This window comes from Gekko japonicus, unplaced genomic scaffold, assembly GCF_001447785.1.
Source record: "Gekko japonicus isolate JY-2015 unplaced genomic scaffold, Gekko_japonicus_V1.1 scaffold2, whole genome shotgun sequence".
Taxonomy (NCBI): Eukaryota; Metazoa; Chordata; class Lepidosauria; order Squamata; family Gekkonidae; genus Gekko; species Gekko japonicus.
The window spans coordinates 2,575,414-2,598,907 of NW_015175358.1; the positions used below are offsets into that span (position 1 = coordinate 2,575,414).

At 46.3% G+C, this 23,494-nt stretch overlaps 1 protein-coding gene across 1 annotated transcript in view; it reads left to right on the plus strand.

The window, feature by feature from the left end:
• Nucleotides 1-23,494, plus strand: part of NECAB3 (N-terminal EF-hand calcium binding protein 3) — a 153,859-nt gene that overhangs the window by 78,867 nt on the left and 51,498 nt on the right. Inside the window, exons 4-5 of the mRNA XM_015425260.1 lie at nucleotides 18,024-18,049; nucleotides 18,507-18,604. Coding sequence (XP_015280746.1) covers nucleotides 18,024-18,049; nucleotides 18,507-18,604 — 124 coding nt within the window. The remainder of the gene's footprint in view (nucleotides 1-18,023; nucleotides 18,050-18,506; nucleotides 18,605-23,494) is intronic.

Consider the following 23,494-nt stretch of genomic DNA (forward strand, 5'->3'; position numbering starts at 1 on the left):
GAGCGTTCCCTGCGCATGCACAGGGGACGCTCTGTCACTTTTGGGGGGATTTAAGTATCCCCCCGATATTTTAAAAAACTTTTTAGATTTTTGTGCTCACCTGGGGACCGCCCCACGTGTTCACAAAACTCTCCCTCCCCCCCGGGTGCCTCCGGTGCACGGATTTATCTATCCGCACACCAGGGGGAGACTTCGGTATTAGTATATAGATCCATGTCTGGAAGTTGGTTTAAGTATCTTCCCAAAATGCATATCCTCCTTGTTTGGAAACGGAGATGACCTGCAGAAATCATTTAGAATGTGAGTGGCCAATCTATGGCACTGATACTGCAAGTGGCAGAGGCATTGGTAGTTAAGAGGTACATCTGTGTTGATATTGAAGGGCTCATGGGCGTGGCTTCACCAATGCTACAGTACTGCTAATTCTCCATCATCTCACTCTAATTAAACTAGATCATGGGTCCCCGGCCCCCTCGCGTTTCTTCTGGGCCACCTCCCGGGCTGTCCCCGAAGTGCCTCAACTCTCCACCTGTGCGCCGCGCTGCCTCCAACCTGGCTACCTTCTGACACTCCCCTCCCCTTTAAACTCAGCCAAATTGCCACCAGCTCCTGCCGGCTTCTCTTCCTCACCATCTACCCTCTCTTAACCACAGGGCCGGTCTCTGTACTCCAGCCTGTGTGCGCCTGCTTTAAAAACCACCTGCCTCCCCCCCCCGCCACCCAACAAGCCCCGTGGGAGTTTTTCTAGACAGAGCCCCAGAGGCGCCGAGGGGCAGCCCTTTACCTGCACTCTGAGCTGCCCCCGAAGTGTGTGCTCCCTCCCGGCTTCCGTGATCTTCATGACTGGAGGCGATGCGCTGGGCGGGGGGGGGAGAGTGGAGGAGGATGCCCGCTGCCGCTGCGGCCACCACCTCCCTCGACCCCCCCCCCGCCTTGTCCTCCTGCCCAGTGAAATGATCGAGAGAGCGTGTGGCCTGTCGCCACCACCAGAGGATTACCTGGAACTTTTCATTAAATTAGCTGCCGACCCCCTCATCACCCCCTCCCAAAAAAGTCCCTAGCTACACGGCTGCCCATTCCCCAACCTTACTGAACCTGGGGGCACTTTTGGAATTTTGAGGACTTAGAGTGGGCACCGCCAGAAAATGGATGCCATGGGGGTTAAGGCCAATCACAGAATATTGGGAGGATCCAAGCCAAGTGTCTTCTATGATGACGGCAGTTAGTTGTTTCTGAACTAATGTTCCCTGCAAACAAAAAGCGGATGCCTTCTGGCCTCTTCCAAAGCACCTCCTGCTCCAGTGAGGTGGAGGAAATTTGGAATTGGCTTTTTGCTTTAGAGAAGGAGGATGTGGGTGCAAAGAGATACATCCACAGGCGCCGTGGCACCCATATGCACTCCACTGAACTACAGGCAGGACTACATCAAGGCTCAGTGAATTGTGTGTGCATTGTCAGCCACTTCTGTTTAGAATATATGAAAAGTCATCCCAGCTGCAAATCTGGGGAGGGACAGATCAGATGACATCTCTCAGTCAGAAACATGTCCGGCCTTGAAGGCACAATGAACCAAAGTGGCTACTTGGGGAAACCATGTCATTGTATGGTGGGTTGTAGAAACCTGTTTTGATGGTTTGGCTGTCATCTGATATTGTTTTAATTGTTGGTCTGTATTTATTGTTTTAAGTGTTGTTATTGTTATTGTTGTTACCTGCCCTGAGCCTGTTTACAGGGGAGGGAGGGCTACAAATCAACTAAACTAAACTAAAACAAGGGCATCTATCTCAAGCTGCTTTGCAGTGTTGCAGGGGATTTTGAGGTGCATCTCTCAGATTCATACTATGCAGAACAACCCTGTCCTAAACAGAGCAATGTGTTGCTTGTGTTCTTTTCTCTTCAGAGCAGATAAACCTAGTAGACCGTCATGGGAAAATCAGCATGACAAAGCCTGGCTCTGGAGGCAGTTTTTGGCTCCTCCCTCCCTTTTATGCTACCTTCACTTTTGCAGTCCTCACATTTGCTCAGGGGTGGATGCAGGAGTTTAACCTGGAGAGTCACTGGCAGCTAGAAGCGAGCCAAGCCCCAGTAGCACTGCAGGATTGCTTGGCTCAGGCCGCAGCCATAGTGCTCTGCGACTGACTCATCAGTTTTCTCTTCTTGAATGTCAGGTGGCTGGCAGCAGGGTGGGAGGAAACGTTTGGTGAGCCTGACCCACTGGCTGGGTCTGAGCTGTGTGGCTCCTGCAGTGGTGGCACAACTGAGCAGCAAGCTTCCCTAAGCATGGCTGATTCCTGGGCTGTTTTGACTTCCCAGTCCTAACCCAGCCCTGGCATTGCTTCTGCCTTTGCGCAGCCCCGTAGCTAGGGGATTTTTTGGGAGGGGGCCGGGTGGGGGCCGCCAGCTAATAAAATCAAAGTTAATTAAATTAATTGTAAATTGATTAGTGGAACTCCTTAAAAGCTGGCCTTCCCCTAAGGCAGCACTGCACCCCTGCCAAGCTCCAGGGCAAGTGGAGGGGGGTAATGACCAAGGCACTCATAGTGTTCAGTTTTCTGGCAGGCAAGTCAGAGGTGGTAAGTTGAGGCACTTTGGGACCAGCCTGGGAGGGAGGGGCCCAGAAAAAAAGGCTAGGGGGGCGGGCCTCATGGACCCCACGTTAGCTACGGGCCTGCCTTTGCGGCATCTCTGTGAAGGAAGGAGGGCATTTTTTTTAAAAAAAAATCAGCTTAGTTCATTCATCCTCAGATGGAAAAAAAACCCTAGAGGGACCCCCCCCCCCACCCCAGCATAGGATATGCAGCATACAGGTGTCGTTTCCACTAGTTCAGGTGGAAATGCTACCACCAATCCTTAGACAAAGCAGGGTACTTGGCTAAGCAAGGAGGTGGAGAGACTGTACCAGAAAGGCTGGGTATCCTGCTTCCTAGTGTTTTTCTATTCCCTTGGGAGAAGGGCTGACATCTGGGAAGATGAATATTTTAGAGCCCTCATTTAATATTTTGCCTTCTTTTTAGTGTACCCACAGAGTCTCTCTCACACACCTCCTGCCTTTGATTGGTTGCTGCAGTGGTGATTGCAGGCAAGCTTGATATCCTGGCTAAATAGACTAGATCGAAAAGAGGCAACTCTAAGAAGCTTTGTCCTGAAATATTTCTCCAGAATTCACTCTTGATTCACAGAGCTTGTACAGCTAGGTTGACTCGCAGATCACAAAATAAAGTTGTTGAATTCCTGGCTTCCACTGCGGTGTCCTGATTCTGTCCTTGGAAATCTTCCCCAACTGTGCATACAGTTGGACATTCTTTCCTACTCTTACATCTTCACAGACAATGGAGTAGAAAGTTGTGTGAGCATCACATGCAGACAGACAGGAGAGCAGCAAAGGCTTGGCTCAGGGATCATATGATTTGTAGGGAATAGATGCTGTGCCTATGCATCTGAAATCTGAAGAGACTTGTGTAGACTGGCCTTGAAAGCTCATATGTCCTGCACTGAGCTGTGTGGTGTAGGAAAGCAACTGTTTTTCTTCTTCTTCTTAATGGCAGTTGCTTAAGCAGAGAAGGGGGCTGTGGCTCACTGGTAGCACCTGCATTGTCTGGAGAACATCCCAGGTTCAGTTCTTGGCAACTCTTGTTAAAGGATCTCAGTTAGCAGGTGTTGAGAAAGACCTTTCACAGCCCTAGAGGGGCCAATGCCTTGCCTCAGTATCAGGCCACTCCATATAGTCATGCATTTGGCCAGGTCATCCTTCCAGTTGGTTCTCTCAAGCCTTGCTTTCTGAACTCTTAACAAGTGTGTTGCTGTCTTCTTCTAAGGGCTAAGTATACATTTCACCAGCTAGTACATAAATAGCATCCCTGTTTGGATGAAAGGGACCTTGCTACTCTCTCATGTTTTGGTAATTTCTCCACTTGACAGCAAATGTGCTCTGTGTGACGCTACCCTTGAAGATGACTCAGAAACTTCAGCTAGCCCAGAAATGTGTAACCTCCTGGTTGTCTGTAACCACATATTGTATCTATTTTGTGAAATCTTCTCTGGTGTGTAGTTTGTTTCTAGGTCAAATGCCAGATGCTGTATTTGACCTTGTAAAGCTCCAGAACACCTACAACCAGCATATTTCTGGGAAGATCTTTTCCCTCCCCCCAGATTATGATCTACCAATGAGGCATTACTATGGATTCTGCAAATGGGGGAGAGTGATTGTCTTCTGAGAGCCAGTTTGATGTAGTGGTTAAGTGTGCGGACTCTAATCTGGGAGAACCGGGTTTGATTCCCCACTCCTCCACTTGCACCTGCTGATGTGACCTTGGGTCAGTCGCAAGCTCTGGCACAGCTGTTCCTGAAAGAGCAGTTTGTGTCAGAGTTCTCTCAGCCCCACCCACCTCACAGGGTGTCTGTTGTGGGGAGGGGAAGGGAAAGGAGTTTGTAAGCCGCTCTGAGACTCCAAGTGAAGGGCGGGGTATAAATCCAATCTCTTCTTCTTCTGCTGGGAATATGGCCTCCTGGGTGGGGTCTGTACAGGATTAGCCCACCCAGGCCAGTCCAGGGATGGGAGGGAATCCTGTACTTTTCAGTACATTAAACAACAAACCACGAGATGGTCTATACCCTCTCTGGTTTCCAGACAATTTGCCACCAGAACCTCTTTTCACTAGTCCCTGCCTTTCCTAAGGGAGAGATTCCAGCCCTTAGTTAGCATCTGGGATTTAACACAGTAGCAACTGTATCCAGAAATGCACACTCTTACCAAGGTAGCATATGTGGTCAGGGTTAGGCACAAGACTTAGACTTGGAATTCAGTTACAACACCAGAGACAAATTAGCAATAAGAAGGATCTTTATTCAGTACAGAATTTAGCATAGATTACCAGAGATTACAAAAATAACAAAGGCTAGGGCAATTTGCCTTAACTACACATTGAAGATACATAGTTACCACATCAGGAACATCCACAGTCCAGAATAGTCCAAGGGATTTTGAAGGGAAATCCCATTTTTGCAGCCCATGTGCTCCAAGTCATAAAGCAGGTCTTTGTTTTCCAAGAGACAGCATTTCAGGTGCAATAAAACAGATAATGACAGGGGAGAGAGCAAGAGCAAGAGACTCGAGAACAGGAAGAAGAACTCACTCCCATAGGGATCAAACAATTATACCCCAATTCCAGTCACAAATTAGATGTGACCATCAGCCAATTGCAAGTGGGCATGGGTGTGCCCAATTGTTGGTTGCCATAGCTGCATGTGGGGATAGGCTATAGGTTTGGGACCCCGCCTGCAGTCATCTGACCCAAACTCCAGCTACTTCATTGTGTACGTGACTGGTCGCAAGTGGCCCAGAAAGTGTAGCCATGAGGTCTGGTGTTTGGCATGAAATTGTGAAAGAATGTGGGTTTATGGCATGGCTATTGAGGTCATGTGGCCTCACCATTTGGCTTGCAACAGGAAACAAGACACAGCATGTTATCATAATGTAATCACAGGAGAAGGCATGTGGATATAGAAAGCAGAAACCAATTTTTCTATACAGGGTCTCCCATGCAATGAGCTCCCCACTGATAGAAAACTGCCATAGACTCATAGTTAGCTCTTTTAGAAGAACAGTAGAAGCTTTATAATTGTTCTACCGAGCTTATGATTTTTAGGCGTGTATGCTTTTTTATCATATCCTGTTGGCTTTTATGTGTTTTCTGGTTTTTATTGTGTTTATATTAATTGCAGTGGCTTTGGGAACTGTAAAATACCCAGACTAGAAATAAAAAACCCACAAACTAAATATTAGATAGGATGTGTGGCTGCCACTGACACCATGTCTCCAGTAAAGGAAATGAACCTCTGAAGCTGCCTAATACTGAGTCAGGCCACAAGGCTTTCAAGGTCAGTCTTGTCTGTCCTGACTGGCAGCAACTCTCCAAGGTGGCAAGTAGAAGGCTTCCACATCACTGGCTCATGGAACTGATAACTGGAGATGCCAGGCATTGAAAGTGGGACCTTCTGCTTGCAAAGTGGATGCTCTACAGCTTGACCCATGCCCCGCCATTAATGGCATGGTGTCATCGTTTATGTCTTGCACTTTCCTGCAAGTGACAGTAAAGTATACTAGAGTGAAGGCAGGGAAATGCTGAACCTGAAATGGTAGTCACATCATGTGAGTGTTTTATTGAATTTTAATGGAGACATCCACCTTGAGTCTTCTTGAGAAAGGTCAACTATAAATGGTACAAAATTAAATCAAATAAAAAGCACAGTGAAGACAAATGTTGGCAGCAGTGACACATCTGTCATAATGACTTGTTAGGCCCTAACGTGGAACAGTTTGTATTGCTGTACTAACAGGCACAGGGGAATTGTTAGGAGAAGTGTCATTCAGCTCAGACTTGCATCTGCTATTGAAGACCAGGGATGGGTGTATATGGGACATTTTGAGAGGTCAGACGTCCAAAGGCTGTAGTTTGCTATGAAGCCCATGATGAGGCTGTCATATGCTGGCAACCCCCAGGAGCTTTGGGGGGAGCGGTATGGGGAGAGGAGTATTGCTGATGCAGTGACATCACTTCTGGGGGATCATCAGACATAACAAATGGAAGTGGCATCATTCCTCACCCTCCACCACTTTTTTTTTTTACTGTGACTCAGTTGCCTAAGAGCAGGTGGGGGCAGGAGGTTATCCAAAACAGGCAGTCAACTGGCATTGTGCCATCACTTCCAGTGAAAACCAGAAGCGACATCATTACATCAGAGGAGACGCTCTAGGATTCACCCAGAACTTTATGGTGTAAGGATAGAATTTGAGGCAAATTCTAAAGTGCTCCCCCCATGTAATGATGTCACATCCAGTTTTTTTTGCCAGAAGTGATGTTCCAGGCCAGCGCAATGCCAGCACACCTGTTCCTGCTCCTCAGTTCTTCCTGGGGAATTGCTTACCACAGGTGGCAACCATAATTATAAGCCCTTCCTGCCTATTCAGTTAAAACATTTCTATCTCAAAACTGAATCCTGAGGGTGGATTGCAACAAGTTACAAGACTTGAAGGACAATCAAACTAGCATATGCAACCCAGAAGGCAATCCTTGGTTTCTTTGGCCATCATTAAAACCCTGCTTCATAAAAATACATGTGGCAATTCAACCACTAAGCGTCAGAATAGGCAGCAGAGGATCATTTAGTTGCCTGTGGTGGAATGCCAGCAAGAATGGTGTGAGGAAGGTCTCCATTGCGAGCATGTTCCAAAGCCCTGGCACAGCTGCAGAAACGACCTTCTCTCTTGTAGCCACCCACTGTCCTCTGTTATATTGGAGTGCCAGCTGTGGGTTGGGAAATACCTCGAGATTTGGGGGGATGGAGCCTGGGGAGGGTGGGGTTTGAGGAGGGGAGGGACCTCAGCAAGGTATAATGCCATATAATCCACCCTCCAAAACTACCTTTTTTCTCCAGGGGAACTGATCTCTGTCATCTGAAGACCATTCTCCAGTGGTTCAGATAGCGGGACAGTCCGTACTATGGGGATAAGCTCCGCCCCTTCCTGCAGGGTCGGCTCCGATCTTTGATCCCTGTGAGGCGGGGCTTATCTTCTACAGCTTCCCCAGTTCTTGCCGGCTCTGCTTACCAGCAGGATGTGCTCCGGCAGCGCTCGTTTCGAGCGCCTAGGATTTCAGGAAGAAAAAGAGAAGAAGGAAGAGCTGCAGCAGCGGCAAGGAGTCAGAGTGAGCGATCTTGCACCGGGTTGTCCCCGGTTGTTCGGCAGAGCTCTGTTTAAGTCCGTGGCGTCCGTCCGCTGGCCTTACCCAACCTGCGGGTGGAGGGACTCCCCCTGCGCTATTCTGGGGGTGTGGAGGAGCCTGGTGTGCAAGACGTACCCACGCTGAGGCAGTGGATCGTTCCAGCGCAAAGAACCGAAATAGCCATTTCCAAAGGAGGTGGTGAGTTTGAGGGGCCCCTGAAAGCCTTCCCAGTGGGGTTGGAGCCTTGGGGAACGAAGATTGCCACGGCGCAGGGCTTGACCATGCCAGTCCTGGAGCCTATGTTTTTAGGCCAAGCAGAGACTGGTCATTTGGAAACTCAGCAGAAAAGGAGGAAGGCGGCTGGCTTACCTTGGGCACCCCATGTTTGAGGGTGTTAAAAGGACAGGGGACTTTCTCAGTGAGGGCCTTACGAATGGTTATCAGTCTGAGCCCTCAGAGTCTTGGTCTCTTCACAAGTGTATATGAAGCTACTCTTTTGGAGAGCTAAAATGGAGACCATTTGACTCGGCCTGAAAAGTTTCACTTTCATTTTCCTCCACAGAAAGTTTCACTTTTGTTTTCCTCCACAGATTGGTACAAGATGGCTGATCAAGCTAGAAGGCAGGCTTCAGACAGAGATAGTTCTCTGAGTGAACTCAGTTTCCCCAGGTTGTCTGTCTCACTGGCCAGTCAAGACGCCGTTCAGACAGATTTGGATCCTAGGGAACAAGAAAAGACTGAACTGATGGAAATCTTCTATGGGGGCACAGGTATCCACAGTTACACTGAGTAGGTGGATTAAAGGTTGCATCATTCTGGCGTATAAGGCCAGAGGGTTAGAACCTCCAGAAGGAATTGTTGCACATTCTCTGCGGGGGGCGGCTACATCAGCAGTTTATAGATCCTTTCCAACTTTGGAAGTGATTTGTAAGGCAGCCACCCGTGAAGCTTCCTTTCTCAGTGGTTCGGGAGCGGGACAGTCCGGCCCACCCTGTTGGATAGTTGTCAGTGGCGTGGAAGGAAGGTTGCAGGACGTCGACTGGGGGAGTACCTTCTCGGTCGTCCGTGTTCAGTGCATTGAGTGGAAAATTGTGTAAGTTTCTGTCTGTGAAATGGTTTTCAGTTGGCAGTTCTAATTGATTATTCAAAGCTGTTGTTTAAGTCTTCACGTGGAGTATTTCTTTGTGGGAGAAGTGGTCTTCCTGTTCCTTCCCAGATGAGGTGAAAGCTCGTGTATGACCTGGGGAAGCTGTAGAAGATAAGCCCCGCCTCAAAGGGATCAAAGATTGGAGCCGACCCTGCAGGAAGGGGCGGAGCTTATCCCAATAGTACGGACTGTCCCGCTCCCGAACCACCGAGAAAGGAAGCTTCACAGTAAGTGAAACAAATCTTCCATTTGTAGTTCCAGAAGGTCTCCAGGTACCACCTGGAGGTTGGTAGCTAGAGTTGCCAGGTCTTACCTCCTTGCCGGCAGGGGTGGGAGGGAGCTCTCTGAGGGTGGGGGTTGGGGCGATGTTGCAACATGCAATGTCCCCAATGTGATGATGTCACACGGAATTGTCGTCATCACACTGGGGACGTTGTGTGGCGGCGCTCTGGTATTTTGGGCAAGACTCTATGGTTACCATTGAGTTTTGCCCCTAATACCAGAGTGTTGTCACACGACGCCCCAGCATTATGATGTCACTTCCGTGTGATGTCATCACATTGGGGATGTTGCGCTGGGTGTGGGGCTTCCCTCTGCCAGTTGGCCGGCAGCAGGCAGGAGTCTGCAAAAGCAGGGGATCTCCCATTCTCACCTGGGAGCTGGCAATCCTATTGGCAGCCCTAGTTAGGAGCTGCCTGGGCTGCTGGTATAAAATAGGAGGTAAAGGTAAAGGTTTCCATTGCTCGAAAGCTAGTTGAATCTGACTCTAGGGGGTGGTGCTCATCTCCGTTTTCCCAGCCGAAGAGCCAGCACTGTCCGAAGACGTTTTTGTGGTCATGTGGCCGGTATGACTAAACGCCGAGGCGCACAGAACGCTGTTACCTTCCCACCAAAGCAGTATCTATTTATCTACTTGTAATTTTTTGCTTTTGAACTGCTAGGTTGGCAGGAGCTGGGCCCAGAGACGGGAGCTCACTCCATCATGCGGCACTCAGGTCTCAAACTGCCAAACTACAGAGTCTACAATTTAGGGAGCCTTCAGTTCTGACCTTGCCTTAGGCAAGCGACTCTCTTTCTACCTCTGCCCCCGCCAGGATTACAAAACAATCCATCTGAAGACTCTAAAATGCTTATCTTGCCGCTTCCCAGAAGTCAGCAGAAGGAACACAGCTTGATGGAAGTGTGTTTATGCAGGAGCTCTGGTGTAGCTGATAGCATTGTGGGCAATGATGAGGCTTTCTGGTAGTGCTTACAGGGCAAATCCGGCAGTTTTGTGAGAATACTTTTGTGAAACATTTGGTACTCTGAAATAAATTATAATAGTCACAATATTGTCCAAATGGGAAAGGCAAAATGAAAGGAAAACCATGTTTTCGTTTGAGAGTTCTGGCTTACATAGGCCAGGATGTCTGATTTGTCTTGAGGTTTGTCTCCGCATTAAATTATTCAGCGTTTTAATTATTAATTGGCTAATGTTTGTTACACATTCAGGAAGGGCTAGATAAGTACCACATGCAACCGGCTGCCTTTGGGAAGTGGGACTGGTGTTTCCTGGTGAGGATGAGGAGATTGCTCTGGCGTTTCATTTTCATTAGCGACTAAGTGGAAGCACCAAATGCAATGGGGGGGGGATTCCTTGAAATGCCCTCTAAGCTCAGAGGCAATGCTTAAGTAATAGCTTACGGGGTATTTAGGAGGCAGAGAAGATTTTGTAAAAATGGCAGCTGAGTTACATAACAACAACAAAAAAAAAACAATTATCCACTCCTCTGAATGGAAATTAATTCCCCCAAAGATGGAGTGCCCTAAAGATGGACTGCCAGGTTGCACTAATGAACAGAGGGAACAGCTGGGCAGCTACAGAGTGCCAGTTAATGACCCTGTAAAGAAAATCAGTTTTCTTTGCCTCACTTTTCTGATTGGGCTATGGTAAGGTGGAGATAATACTAGCTTCTGGAAGGCCAACTCAAGAGTTTGTGGCCAACATAAAATTTGAGTGGGAACTTCCCGGCAACAGGAGGCATTCCTTTCATTATGGTGATTTTTAGCTCTCACCATCAGTAATAATTTAGTTGTGTTCCTCTTTTGAACCTCAAGATATTGCTGGATTAAGGTACTTAGCTTTTTGCTGCCAAAGATAAGCTGTGAAGACACAATCCTTTACTTGGAGTGATGAAATGACGCCCCCAAAATGCTTGAGTGGCATATCTTTATTGTGCACAGGGAATGGAGGGGGGCACCTTGCTGTGCCCTCCATTTTTACTTTAAAAAATGAAGTATGGTCACAGGTACTAGCCAATAAGGGCCTGCAACAGTCATTAGACAACACTATGCACATCTTCTCCCTCATGGATCACTGCCTTGTCGTGGCGAGGGGGCTTGCGTGGTTCAATGAGGCTGTGGGCTATGCCGTGGAGCGCCACCCAGGACGGACAGGCCACAGCAGAGAACTCAGACCAAGCGTGATCCACTGGAGAAGGAAATGGCAACCCACTCCAGTATCTTTGCCAAGAAAACACCATGGACAGTATCAAAAGGCTAAAAGATATGACGCCGGAAGGCGTCCAATATGCTACTGGGGAAGAGCAGAGGGCAAGTACAAGTAACCCCAGAAAGAGTGAAGCGGCTGGGCCAAAGCCGAAAGGATGCTCAGCTGTGGATGTGTCTGATGGTGAAAGGAAAGTCTGATGCTGCAAAGAACAATACTGCATAGGAACCTGGAATGTAAGATCTATGAATCAAAGTAAGCTTGACGTGGTCAAAAATGAGATGGCAAGACTGAACATTGATATCTTAGGAATCAGTGGACTAAAGTGGACAGGAATGGGCGAATTTAATTCAGAAGACCATTATATCTAGTGACCAGGAATCACGTAGACAAAATGGTGTGGCCTTTATACTCAACAAGAGAGTGCAAAAGTCAGTACTTGGATACAATCTCAAAAATGACAGAACGATTTCGGTCCGATTCCAAGGCAAACCATTCAACATCACAGTAATCCAAGTCTATGCCCCAACCACTGACGCAGAAGAGACTGAAGTGGACCGATTCTATGAAGACCTACAACACCAAAAAAAGATGTCCTTATTATCATAGGGGACTGGAATGCTAAAGTAGGAAGTCAAAAGGTAACCGGAATAACAGACAAGTTTGGCCTTGGAAAGCAAAATGAAGCAGGGCAAAGGTTAACAGAGTTTTGTCAAGAGAACACACTGGTCATAGCGAACACCCTTTTCCAACAACCTAAGAGACGACTCTACACATGGACATCACCAGATGGGCAACACCGAAATCAGATTGACTATATAATTTGCAGTCAAAGATGGAGAAGCTCTATCCAGTCAGTAAAAACAAGACCTGGAGCTGACTGTGGTTCAGATCATGAGCTACTCATTGCAAAATTCAGACTTAAACTGAAGAAAATCGGGAAAACCATGAGGCCATTCAGGTTTGACCTAGATCACATCCCTGATGAATATACAGTAGAGGTGAAGAATAGATTCAAGGGTCTGGATTTGATAGATAGAGTGCCTGAAGAACTATGGACAGAGGTTCGTGACATCGTACAGGAGGCAGCAATCACCACCATACCAAAGAAAAAGAAATGCAAGAAAGCAAAATGGCTTTCTGATGAGGCTTTACAAATAGCAGAGGAAAGAAGGAAAGCGAAAGGCAAAGGCGAAAAGGAAAGATTTACCCAACTGAACGCAGATTTCCAGAGAACAGCAAGGAGAGATAAGGAGGCCTTCCTGAATGAACAGTGCAAAGTAATAGAAGAAAACAATAGAATGGGAAGGACTAGAGATCTCTTCAAGAAAGTTGGAGAAATCAAGGGAGCGTTCCATGCAAAGCTGGCCATGATAAAGGACAAAAACGGTAGGGACCTAACAGAAGCAGAAGAGATTAGGAAAAGATGGCAAGAATACACAGAAGAACTATACAAGAAAGACCTCGATGTCCTTGACAACCACGACGGTATAATCACTGACCTCGAGCCAGACATCCTGGAATGTGAAGTTAAATGGGCCTTAGAAAGCATTACTAACAACAAAGCTAGTGGAGGTGATGGTATCCCAGCTGAGCTATTCAAAGTCTTAGAAGAGGATGCTGTTAAAGTTCTGCACTCCATTTGCCAGCAAATTTGGAAAACGCAACAGTGGCCACAGGATTGGAAAAGATCAGTATACATTCCAATCCCAAAGAAGGGCAATGCCAAGGAATGTTCAAACTATCGCACAATTGCACTCATATCACACGCTAGCAAGGTCATGCTCAAGATCCTACAAGCTAGGCTTCAACAGTACGTGGATAGAGAACTACCAGAAGTACAAGCTGGGTTTCGAAGAGGTAGAGGAACGAGAGATCATATTGCCAACATTCGCTGGATTATGGAGAAAGCAAGAGAGTACCAGAAAAATATCTACTTCTGCTTCATTGACTATGCTAAAGCCTTTGACTGTGTGGATCACAACAAACTATGGCAGGTCCTTAAAGAGATGGGAGTACCAGACCACCTCACATGTCTCTTGAGAAACCTGTATAAGGGCCAAGAAGCGACAGTTAGAACCGGATACGGAACAACTGATTGGTTCAGCATAGGAAAAGGAGTACGACAAGGATGTATACTGTCACCTTGCTTATTTAATATATATGCAGAGTACATCATGCGAAATGCTGGCCTGGATGAATCACAAGCGGGAATTAAGATTGCTGGGGAAAAGATCAACAACCTCAGATATGCAGATGATACCACTCTAATGGCTGAAAGTGAAGAGGATCTAAAGAGCCTCTTGCTCAGAGTAAAAGAGGAGAGCGCAAAAGTGGGCTTGAAGCTCAACATCAAAAAAACTAAGATCATGGCATCCGGCCCCATCACTCCTTGGCAAATAGAAGGGGAAGCTGTGGAAGTAGTGACAGACTTCACGTTCCTGGGATCCCAGATCACCGCAGACTGTGACTGCAGCCATGAAATTAAAAGACGCCTGCTCCTTGGGAGGAAAGCGATGGCGAACCTAAACAGCATGATAAAAAGTAGAGACATCACCCTGCCAACAAAAGTCCGCATGGTCAAAGCAATGGTATTCCCAGTAGTCATGTATGGCTGTGAGAGTTGGACTATAAGGAAGGCCGAGCGCCGAAGAATAGATTCTTTTGAACTATGGTGCTGGAGAAGACTCTTGAGAGTCCCTTGGACTGCAAAAAGCTCAAATAAGTCAATCCTAAAAGAAATCAACCCTGACTGTTCCCTGGAAGGCCAGATAATGAAACTGAAGCTCAAATACTTTGGCCACCAAATGAGAAGGGAGCACTCACTGGAGAAGACCCTGATGCTGGGAAAGATTGAAGGTCAAAGAAGACGGGGACGGCAAAGGATGAGATGGTTAGACAGTGTCATAGATGCAACGAACATGAAATTGAGCCAACTTCAGAGGACGGCGAAAGACAGGAAGGCCTGGCAGGATCTGGTCCATGGGGTCGCAAATTGTCGGACTCGACTGTGCGACTGAATATCAACAACAAAATGCACATCTTAGCAGTGTTACTTGCTGCAAAAAGGGGAAATTGAGATTTGCCTGCAGTCTTCATTTGTAGTGTGAATGCTGGTGCAAATAATTTATCCAGCTAAATGGAGACATCATCTGTATATCCAATGGCTGATACTCCCTAATTTCCTGTTAAAAAATTGCTCATATTACTATCTAATGTGGCTGTTCTTCTGGATCCACAGAAATAGGTTCTGTTCATTTTTGGTGGGAGAAGTTCTGTAGTTCTGTAGCTGTACATCTAATGCCCACAATAAAATGCAATTATAAGCACAAGGAGAGACTAAAGACATATGGGGATTTCTCACCACAAATGAAGAGTGCTCTGTAAAAACTGGTTGTGTAAAGTCTTTCTTTATAGAATGGGCTCTTAACAGATATTCTTGTATCCCAAGACAACTAATCAGCTCTTCTTCTCTGGGACTCCTAAAAGTCTGTGATGAGTAATGTGTGTACATGTCATGTATTACCAGTTCGTTTTGCTAAGAATGCATCAATCTGAGGACAACAGTCCCTTTTCCTTGGGGAGATTTGCTCTGAATGGTTGTTTTGGTTTTGGTAGAGATTTGATTATCTAAAGTCGTTTTCTTTAATCATAGGATGCTTGTCCTATATTGTCGAGAATAGCTGATATGCATCACCAAAGGGTAAAGCCACATAAGTCCCAACTTTAGCTGGTGCTTATGCTTACCTCCATTGTGAATTACATGAGAAGAGTTGTTACCTCTTTCACCCTCATTGCAGTGATGCTGGCTGTGCAGCTCCTATACCTCTACATATGTACACATGAAGCTGCCTTACACTGAATCAGACCCTCGGTCCATCAAGATCAGTATTGTCTGCTCAGACTGGCAGTGCCCCTCTGTGGTTTCAGGCAGAGGTCTTTCACGTCACCTACTACCTGTTCCTTCGAAGTGGAGGTGCAGGGGATTAAATCTGGGACTTTCTGCATGACAAGTAGAATCACTGAGCCACAGACCCTTCCCCTTTAATGCACCTTTCCTCCGGGTCACTTTACTAAAAAAAAAAATGCTGGCCTAAGTGAGACATCTATTTTTATTAAAGTAAATGACACCGTACCCAGAGGTCATTTCGGGGGGGAACGCAGTTCCCCCGGGTGAGGTGCAGGGGGGCTTCCGGCTGCCCCACTTCCAGCCCTCATTCAGCCAGGAGGAGGCAGGAGAAGAGGGAGGGTAAGTTGCTTCCTCCCTGCCTCTCCCCACCCCTGCCTGCCTGGGGCCAGGGAGGGCCTTGGCGGGGCTTCCTCGCACTCCCGCTGGCCTTGCAGGTCCACCGCCAGGCCCCTGATGTCAGGGGGTGTGGCATATGCTAATGAGTTATACTAATGAGTTCCCCTAGCTCTTTTTCTACGAAATGACCCATGACCGTACCATTGCCTAGACGCAAGGCTGGGAGATGCACTGTTAAACACCTAAAATAATGTGGCTGGAAGCTACGAGAAGAACAGATGGATTGCCTCATATGGCATCATTGTGCATATGTTTTGTAAAGCTATGAAAATCTCACTCTCTGTTCCCCCCTCCAAAAATATATTATATGAATACCCTCCGACATTTCCACAGATGACAATCAGGGCACGCTTAGAACCCCCTAATGTTCACGCTAAGGATCCCTGCCTGAGCTCCCCATGTTGCTGAAGACTTCATTCTAGTTGTCATATTCTGTGTTCATTTATTCTGCAATAGCTACTGATAAAAAATCCTGCAAGGGAGTGTATTCTTTTGGTTCAAGATATACTAGGGGAAACATTGTAATGCAACAGGTCACCGATAGTTCTGAATGTACCTCAATAATTATTTAGTGTATCTTCATGCCAGCCTCCGTCCAGATTGCTGAAGGTGGTACATATTCTCCTCTCCTCCAATGGATCTTCACAACCACCTTGTGAGGTAGGTTAGCTTGAGAGAGAGAGAGTGATTGGCCCAGGAAGCATCTGTGGCAGAGTGGGAATTCGAACCTGGGTCTCTCAGATCCTGGTTCTGCATTCTAACCGCCACACCATGCCCATAGTATGGGAAATGGGAGGCTGCACTAGATCAGCACATAGCTCCTTCTAATTCAGTTTTAGCTAATAGCAGTTCTCCAGTGTCTCGGGCCAAGAGGGATCTCTCTGTGGCTTGAGATGCTTTCAGTGGAGATACTGAGGAGTGCATGCAAAGCCTGTGTCCTACCACTGAGCTATGGCCGCTCCCCTCTCAGTCCTAGCCCTAGCCAACAGTTTCAGTCTTCTCATTTAGAGTACCTGTTTAGAATATAAGAACATAAGAAGAGTGATGCTGGATCAGACCAAGGGCCCATCTAGTCATAGAATAATAGAATTGGAAGGGAACTCCAGGGCCATCTAGTCCAATTCTCTGCACAATGCAGGAAATTCACAACAACCTCTCCCCCGTGACCCTTGCTCCATGCCCCGAAGATGGCAAAAAAACAACAACAAAACACTCCCCTCCAGGATCCATGGCCAAACTGACCTGGAGAAAATTGCTTCCTGACCCCAAAGTGGCATTTGACATTTCCCTGGGTGTGTAAGAAAGGGCTATGAGAACTAAGCATAGATGCAACCCTCCCTGCCCTCCCTCTCATGATCTGCCTAGGTTTACAGAATCAGCATTGCTGTCAAATGGTCATCTAGTTCAGCATTCTGTTCACACAGTGGCCGGCCAGCTACCTCTAGGAAGCCCACAAACAGGAAGACTGCAACAGCATCATCCTGCCAGTGCTCCCCAGCAAGTGTTTTAAAGATGCATACTAAAGAGGAAGAGATATCCATCATGATTAGTAACCACTGATAGCTATGGTTGTCAGGTCCTACCTGGCTGCCAGTGGGGGGCTACAGGGTCCATCCTGAGATCTTCTGGTGCACACACCGTGATGATGTCACCCGTGAAGTGATGTCATCACCCACATCAGGGTGATGCTCTAGTTTTTGGGCAAGACTCTATGGTTTGAGTCCAATTTTACCGTAAGTGTTTTGCCAGAAAACTAGAGCATCACCCCCCCCCGATGTCGGCGATGTGATGACATCACTTCCAGGTGACATTATTACATTGCGTTCAGGGGGCATTTGTGGGCAGGGTTTTCCCCCGCTGGCCAGGTGGCCGGCAGCGGAAAGGGGCCTGCAAAAGAAGGGGCACCCCTGTCTGGACCAGGGGCCTGGCAACCCTACTGATAGCCCAGTCATCCCTTAATTGGTCCACTCCCCTTTTAAAACCTTCCAAGTAGACAGCCATGACTACATCCTGTGGCAGCAAGTTCCACAGATATACATTGTGTGAAGAAATATTTCCTATTGTCTGCACCAAATCTCCCACCCTTCAACTTCAGGGGATGGCTGTGGGTTCTAGTATTATGGGAGAGAGAGAAAAGTTTCACCCTGTTCACCCTCTGCAGACCATGCATAATTTTATAAACTGCTGTCATAATTGTATAAACCTCTATCATGTCTCCCCTTGCCTGTCTTTTTTTCTAGACTTAGCAGCCTGAAGTGTTTTAACTAATCCTCACAGGGCAGCAGTTCTAGCCCCCTGACCATTTTCCCTAAAGTTTAGACCCATCCTCTCATAAGACTATTTTTTCTTTGTTTCTTGCAGCAATTTGGAGACTGAAAAGTTGTGTGGTAAGTATGCCGTTCACTTCCCAACTAAGGGAAAAAGAAATAGGTGTGTTGTTCTGTAATTGTTGAGAATTATGACTGGGTGTGTATGTTGCACTATACTTGGTCCATTCTGGGATGGCTTTTATCCACTGAAAAATAATTGGGATGGTTTTAGGTCCATCTGAAAAGAAGTGGCATGGCATCCCACACACTATTTACCCTACTGCCTAATACTCAGAAGAATAGGTGCCAGCTAAATAGGCTGCAGAGAGGGATTTCGACAAATGAGGGGTCACCCTGGAAAAAGCCCTGCCATCTTACATGAGAAGGAGGGGGACAATGAACCAGGCCTGTGCTGAAGAACTTAATAGAAGCTTCTAAATAACCATAGAGATGAAACTTGTATGTAGTAATAGCTAAAAAGGCAAGCTCTGGGCATCTGTTTGGGAATCTTAACCATGAACGTTTTCTCCTACAGGTTATTTCTCAGAACATCTTGGAGAGTACAGGCACGTTCTGTCTGCTTTGGAGCAGCTCAACATTGCTGTCCTGTCGGCCATGGATAAAACCAAAATGGTAAGTGTGTAATTTCTGGTGGAGCCAAGAATACGCCGCTGTTACAGAAGGTGCCGTTATTTGTCTCCGGTTCCTAATAGCGGTCCAGTATCCCTGTGTTTGATAATTCATGGCACAATGAATGAATATTCAGATAATGATGGGCAGTGCTATACCTTTTTAAAGGAAAGTAAGTTTCTCGCTCTCAGAGTACTCAGGGAAGGCTGGAATTACATATACATAAAATTTTATGCATTTCAAAAAAAATATATGCTAAGTTTGGATAGGAATTTTCAGAAACAGTTGAGGGGTCCCAGTTAAGATAGTGTTGTGTACACAACCTGTAAAAATTAAGGTCTTGCAAATGATTGCGAATTATTCTGTTAGCGAGTGTGGTGTGGTGGTTAGGATCTGGGTGAACCAAGTTCAACCCCCCCCCCCATTTGTCGTGGAAGCCTCTGCCTAGTCTCTCTCACAGGATTCTTATGAGGATACAGTGGAGGAAAGGAGAACAGTGTAAGCTGGTTTGAGTCCCCACTGGGGAGAAAGGTGAGTTTAAATGAAGTAAATAAATAAATAGATAATTTTTGTCTTCCTAAGCATTATAACAGCTTTTCAGATGTGACTGAACTACATATGGATTGGTGTTATCCACAGAACTGTTTCTCAAATTTGATTTCAGCTTATATTTTTCGATACCATTTTGTCCAGGTTCTTTTAATATTACAGCATATGTTCAGGGGTGTTATCATGTTTGGGTGATGTTTAGCTTGATTTCAATGGAGAAAATATTCTTGTGTGTTAACTTCCCCTACCCACACAATTGAGATGAAATTATTCGGGGCTATTTTGCTCACACAAAGGATCCTCCTTGCCCACGAACAAGCAAAAAGAAGAAAAGATCCTGTTTTACAGGCCACTAAAATTCTCCCTTGCAGAATGGACCCATGGAGGCATGGTAATCAGAATTTTTTCTCTCTTGTTTCCCGCTGCTGGGTCCTGATGCGAGTGGGAGCAAGGATGGGAGTCTGTTCTGAAGCAGAAACAGCAAATGGCACGACACCCTTCATGTAGCCATTGGTTTGTTTTTGATTCACTTATGTTTCCTCTGGCCCATGCTTGTTTTCTGAATCCAGGGTTTGCTTGGAGAACATTAAATGTTTCAAATGGTGGAATCAAAGTGAGATAAAATATGTGCAAGCATGGTTTCCTCACCTGCCTGCTCTGTTTTTATTTTTAAAAAACTGAAGCCCAAACAAGTTTAAATATGAGTGAAATGCCCCTAAGCTAGCCAGCAAGGAAATAAGAATGCACAAAAATGACAGACTGAGATGATACTATACAACGTGAGCTAATTGTTCTGCTTAGATGAGGTCCATGTCAGCCATGTATCTGTTGGATCAATCTCTGTCTATTCCCTACTGCTCATCATCCTGTGGAAACAGAAAAAAGACAAGGAGAAGTTCCAAGTCTGGGAGAGGCAGCTGAAACCAGCCCCTGCTTCTCCTGCCCCATTCCTTCAACAGTACCTTTACCTACTCTACTCCCTTGCTGGTGGGAACAAGCAGGAGTCCAGTGTCACCATTCAGTGGGAGTGGTGGAGGAACAGAATAGCAGAAACTGGAGCTCCATCATCTCCAGGAGACTTGGAGCTTCCAGTGGGTTGTGCAGTATTTCTATACTGTCTGGCAACCCAGTTAATGGAGCCCCGGGTGCCCTAAGTTCTGTTCAAGTTTTCCGAGAGCTCTGGCAACTCTAGGAAGCAGATCCTGTTCATGAATTTGTCACTTTATGTTGCTTTTGGCCTGTTATCTTGTAACTCAAATTCTATCTTACTCTCCAGCTAGGGAAGTGAATAATAATAATAATGGTCAGTGAAGTGACTACTGTTGTTCATCATTATTCTTACAAACCTCTCAGTGACTCAGACTGAAATGCCATGAGTGTAAATGTACCTGCCTGTTAGCCTGAATGTGCAAATCCTAGTGGTTCTCAGAATAAAAGCTGTTCATTCCTTTGGTTAGCAGTGCTGTTTGAGGTAGGTCAGGTTGTCAGGAACAATGGGTAAATGTATGATTGGGTAGCTATTTAAAGGAATATTCTCCTGGTGGTGGAAAATGCTGTCAAGTCACAGCCGAGATGGTGGTCCCATAGAGTTTTTAAGGCAAGAAATGTTCAGAGGTGGTTTGCTGTTGCCTGCCTCTGGACTTCCTTGGTGGTCTCCCACCCAAGTACTAACCAGGGCCAACCATGCTTAGCTTCCCATATCTGACAAGATCAGGTTAGCCTGGATCATCCAGGTCAGAGCTATTCTCCTAACTGGGAATTAATTGTTATGCTAACTTTGCATGCTATTGCCTTCCCCTTGCAAATTCCTTTTCTGAAGTTAAAACACAAATGTGTGCAACCTACCAGAGAGTGGAAGCCCTTTTAAAACTTTCAACCAGTGCATTTGTAGTCAGAGTTCCCTCCATGTTCAAACCAATTGCTCTGAGAAACCCTTAGTGAATAATGAATGATATACCTTCCTGGGAATAGCTTGTATGTTAAATGTGCAGAACAACTTCACTTCTGAGCTTCAACGTGTATTCCATTTACAGCTGTCTTAAGTGGATGGGAATTCCAGGGGACTTGACTTTGCAGATGAAAGTTTTCAAACTTGGTATGAAGCAGATGAAGAAGTGTGGGAAGGGAATATGAGAGCATTTCTGGACTGCTGTTCAGAATATTCTAAGAAATCTTCTAAGAGACCTTCTGCACCCTGTCACTACTACTAGGTGCCTCCATTGGGGAATCACGTTCTCTAGCATGCAAACCATCATACCATTGATTTCCTTCTCAATGGAGGAACTAGAAAGTGGAAGCTGAATTGCTTGGGAGGGATTGCATTTAAGCAGTGGTGTCCCCAGCTGCAGAACTTAAAGAGTGACTGGCAGCCATTCATTAAATGGGGGGGGGGGGAGATGAAGAATCTTCTATGACACTATTATGGTAACAGTTACTCTGGCCCCTGGGAATCCCAGTTTTGGAGGCCACTGTAAAGAAAATGGTTCTTACTTATGGCTTGGTTGTTTAAATCCATAGTTTAGGTTCTATAAATTGTGCCTATTGCTTTAACTTCCTAGGTTATGGTTGTCTGAGTAAGTGTTTTCAGAACCTAGGAATTTACATCTGAGTTAGGGTTTGTAGTAAAAATGCTCTCTTTGGCCTGCAAGTAACTCTTCTGCCTGGATATAGAGATAATACGGCCAGCCTTTAGTGACCTTGCTGAATTGTGTTCAGCTGGAAGTGATAAGCGTGCTTTGGTAATGCATTCCAGCCAATTAATTGGTACCACCTGGCTGGGGGAGTGTGAGTATAGCTCATGCCCTAACAGCTGATGGGATGTAATTGGTATGGCAACCCTTTATGCTGACATCATTGTTCTGAACTATGATTGGATATTGTTTTAAATCCAAGGAGGGGTCAGTTTTCCTTAAGAACAGCTATTTTCTAATCATGGGTAGCTGGTTAGTATGACTGAGCCTACCTCTGGGTCAGTTGTTAGAATCAGCAATCTTGCTCTTGTTACCTGCCAGCTTATGTGGGTGATATCTCTGACTGCTATCCTGAGACTGTCTCTGGGAAGGTAATATGCTGCTTTAGAGTTTAGTAAGGCTGGATAAGCTTAGCTCTGTTATTTTGTAACCCTTCACAGGCCTTATGTTATTTTTATGTGTTATGTGCACCTAATAAACCAAAATATTTTTTAAGTACATCTCTTGATCCAAGTCTCTTGTGTTACCAGGTCTCAAAGGCTGAATCTGGATGCCTAGTCCTCGCCTAGCTACCATTAAGTCAATTTGTAGTCTGTTGTGAATTGTTGATTAATAGCCCTGCATTCTGCAGGGCTCCGTGTTTTTTTGAGAAGTGCTAGTGCCTTCAGTAGGAGGCTTATTTTTTTTGACCTTGTGAGGTTACCTCCTAGAGAGGGTAATAGGGAGGGTTAACTCCTTTCCCCTCTGAACCCTGGAAAAAATCTGGGAAAAGGTGCAACCAGCCTTTACACTCTTAATACGTAAACATTTGCAGTGGCAGCAGGGCATCCACATGGCAGTTTTCCTTGCATTGTCCTTGCCTCAGCTGCCTCTGACCACAAATTTCATCCACTGTGCCATCAGATAACTTTTTCTGGATTTGTAAAAAATGGGCAGTTGCCTCACAGCCCAAACACTGTTGGTGGTCATGCCCACATATCAACAGTCCTTTCCCTGGCACTGCCCATTGATCCTGGTGGTTACAGAACACCAGCAGTGTTTGGGCCTCCTGGAATTCTCCCAGCCCAAATACTGCTGACCTTCAGCATCTGCCTCCCCTGGCTGCCTTATTCTTTCTACCCTGGTGCTGCCCTCTATCCCCTGCCAATGAATCTTGAGGGTTGCTAGGCAGTTCCCAAGATGGAGGTTAAAAATCTCTTGATATATCACCACTTGATGTAATTTTCCCTTTACTTTGGGGTAAAGGTAAAGGTTTCCCTTGCTCAAAAGCCAGTCAAATCCGACTCTAGGGTAGCAGTGCTCATCTCCGTTTCAAAGCCGAAGAGCCAGCGCTGTCCGAAGACGTTTCCGTGGTCATGTGGCTGGCATGACTAAACACCAAGGCGCACGGAACACTGTTACCTTCCCACTGAAGTGGTACCTATTTATCTACTTGCAATTTCTTGCTTTCGAACTGCTAGGTTGGCAGGAGCTGGAACTAGAGACAGGAGACGGGAGCTCACTCCGTCATGTGGCACACTCGGGTCTCGAACTGCTGAACTACCGACCTTCCACAGCCTGCAGTTCAGCGTCTTAACCACTTGAGCCACTGCATCTCACAATGTAGTATTAGGGAAGAAAAACCTTTAGGAACTAGGCAAAGTATCATCTGTAG